This window comes from Salvia miltiorrhiza, chromosome 2 (assembly GCF_028751815.1).
Source record: "Salvia miltiorrhiza cultivar Shanhuang (shh) chromosome 2, IMPLAD_Smil_shh, whole genome shotgun sequence".
NCBI lineage: Eukaryota > Viridiplantae > Streptophyta > Magnoliopsida > Lamiales > Lamiaceae > Salvia > Salvia miltiorrhiza.
The window spans coordinates 46,775,050-46,777,183 of record NC_080388.1 but is presented as its reverse complement, the minus strand read 5'-3'; the positions used below and the strand labels follow the sequence as shown (position 1 = coordinate 46,777,183).

General features: G+C 41.6%; 1 protein-coding gene across 1 annotated transcript; it reads right to left on the bottom strand.

Annotated features, from left to right (window-relative positions):
* Positions 1-359: 359 nt before the first annotated feature.
* On the bottom strand, positions 360-1,480 carry LOC131011732 (dof zinc finger protein DOF1.2-like). Its single transcript, XM_057939548.1, has one exon. The coding sequence runs from the start codon at positions 1,362-1,364 to the stop codon at positions 558-560; it is 807 nt and encodes a 268-aa protein (XP_057795531.1). The 5' UTR covers positions 1,365-1,480; the 3' UTR covers positions 360-557.
* Between the last annotated feature and the right edge of the window lie 654 nt (positions 1,481-2,134).

The window sequence follows — 2,134 nt, the reverse complement described above, 5'->3', positions numbered from 1 at the left end:
TTAAAGAAAAAATGAACAACTCAAGCTTAAATTTTTATGTAATCTAAAAAATAAATTATCTCGGTATTAGAGTCAAAATAATTATATAAAAAAAATGCTAACATGAGTTAAATGGTAGTAATGCTCACGTAATAATATTTCCATCTAAATATAAGTATATGTAATAGACACACAATCACAATTAACATCATATATGTGCACCACAATCTACCTACTAATCAGTACAGCCCAGCAAAAAGAAAAGGAAAATAAAAACAAAAGGGATCCGAAATAAATTGCAATTAGTAACTCCATGTGCCATAATTATTTGACGTGTGAGAAAAGAGTAGAAAAAACCACCCACACCGTCACAAGAAATGATGAAATAGGACAAAATTTCATTATTTCTATAAAGGTATATATATATAGACATCATTATATTTTGCCACTAGTCCCTTTCACGGAATTGTGACAGTTAACTTCCAAGAATCAAGAAAAAAAAAAAAAAAAGGATCTGAGAGAGGAAAGAAAAATGAGGAATTAAATTAATAATTCTTTCCAGTTAATGAAAAATTGTATCAAGGGGTGGAGTAAAAATCATAGGCCGAGAGATCAAAAGAGCCCCAATTATCCGAAACCAAATTCGCAGAGATTCTTAACTGGTCATCATCCGGTGCGAACAGCCCACAGTCTTCCACCTGCACCATCGGCTGCTGCTGGTACGCGAAGCTCGGCAGAGTAGTACCTTCCGCCCACAATATATCCTCGCAGAGTACACCCTGCTGCTGCAGCTCGAAATCCTGGTACACAAACTGCTGGCTACTAACATCCTGACACGTGGACATCTGCGGCATCACCTGCTGCATCTGATCCAACGGCGTCGTCTGGTACTCATAAAACGCCTCCTCCATCGCGCTCGCCTGCGCGTTTTCCGACGACGATCCGGTGCTGGCCGCCCCGGGGCTGAGCGACGACTCGTCGTTCTCTGCCCCGTGGTTCACGTATTTCGCGAAAACAGCAGCCATATCAATGCACGCTCCGCCACCCGCGGGGGCGGGGTCCGCGTAGGCGGGGCCGGCGGCGGACTGGCGGGTGGCGGCCCTGGCGCGGCGGCTCTTGCGGCAGCCTCCGCCCACGGGGACGTTGCGGAGGGACCCGCCCTTGGTCCAGTAGCGGCGGCAAGCCTTGCAGAAGTAGCGCGGCTGCGAGAGGCTGTAGTTGTTGTAGTAGCAGAATTTGGTGTTGGCGGAGGCGCAGCGGGGGCAGTTGGGCGCGATCTCGACGGTGCTGTACTTCCATTTGGCGGCGGCGCGGTCCAGCAGAAGCGGCCGGATAATCCCCATTGGATTTGAGTAGTCGCTAGTGGTGGTGGAACTGCTGAACATTTTTTTCTTTTTCTTTGAGATTTGGGGATTTAATAATTTTTTTGTTTTAGGTGTTTTAGAAAGAGAGTGAGGATTAAGATCCCAAAAATTGAGAGAGGGAGTGGTAAGTCGAGGTGGGGAGGGGATATATATAGAAAGTGTTAGTTAAATGGCCGCTTCGTGTGAAAAGCTTCATTGCAGTTGAGTTCATGCGTACGTACACAAGAATGTTATTTTACCTCAAAAACAAAAGTTATTTTAACTAATGCAGTGCACAGTATTTTCGATTGAGTTTCAGTGTACTATATTTGATATTCTATTTTTAACTTTACATACTTTAATTTAATTTTATAATTATTAATTCGGATTCATTATATCTAATTAGGGTATATAATTATTTTTAAAATTTAATTTCAATTTTAATAGTTAATAATAAGTCGATAAATTAAAGGGGGCAAAATGATATGTACCCATTCTAAAAGACAAAATCTAAAAATACCCATATTTTATAAAACATATAAATATACCACTTTAGGATAGTTTTACCCTTATGTCGAGCATTAGTGTATTTTGGACTGATGCTCAACCAATCGAAAAATGTCATGCATTAGTGTATTTTCTAAGAATGCTCGACTACAAATGCTCGATTGCTCAACTAGCAATGGTTGAGCATGTCGAGCATTGAAGTATTTACCACTATTGCTCGAATCGCAGAAGTCGAACATGTCGAACATATTTATCACAAATACGCTAATGCTCGACATGCTCGACTAATGCATGTCGAGCTTAGT

Excerpts from the sequence above, each read along its gene's own strand:
- LOC131011732 (XM_057939548.1), bottom strand. The coding sequence starts at position 1,364 with ATGTTCAGCAGTTCCACCACCACTAGCGACTACTCAAATCCAATGGGG.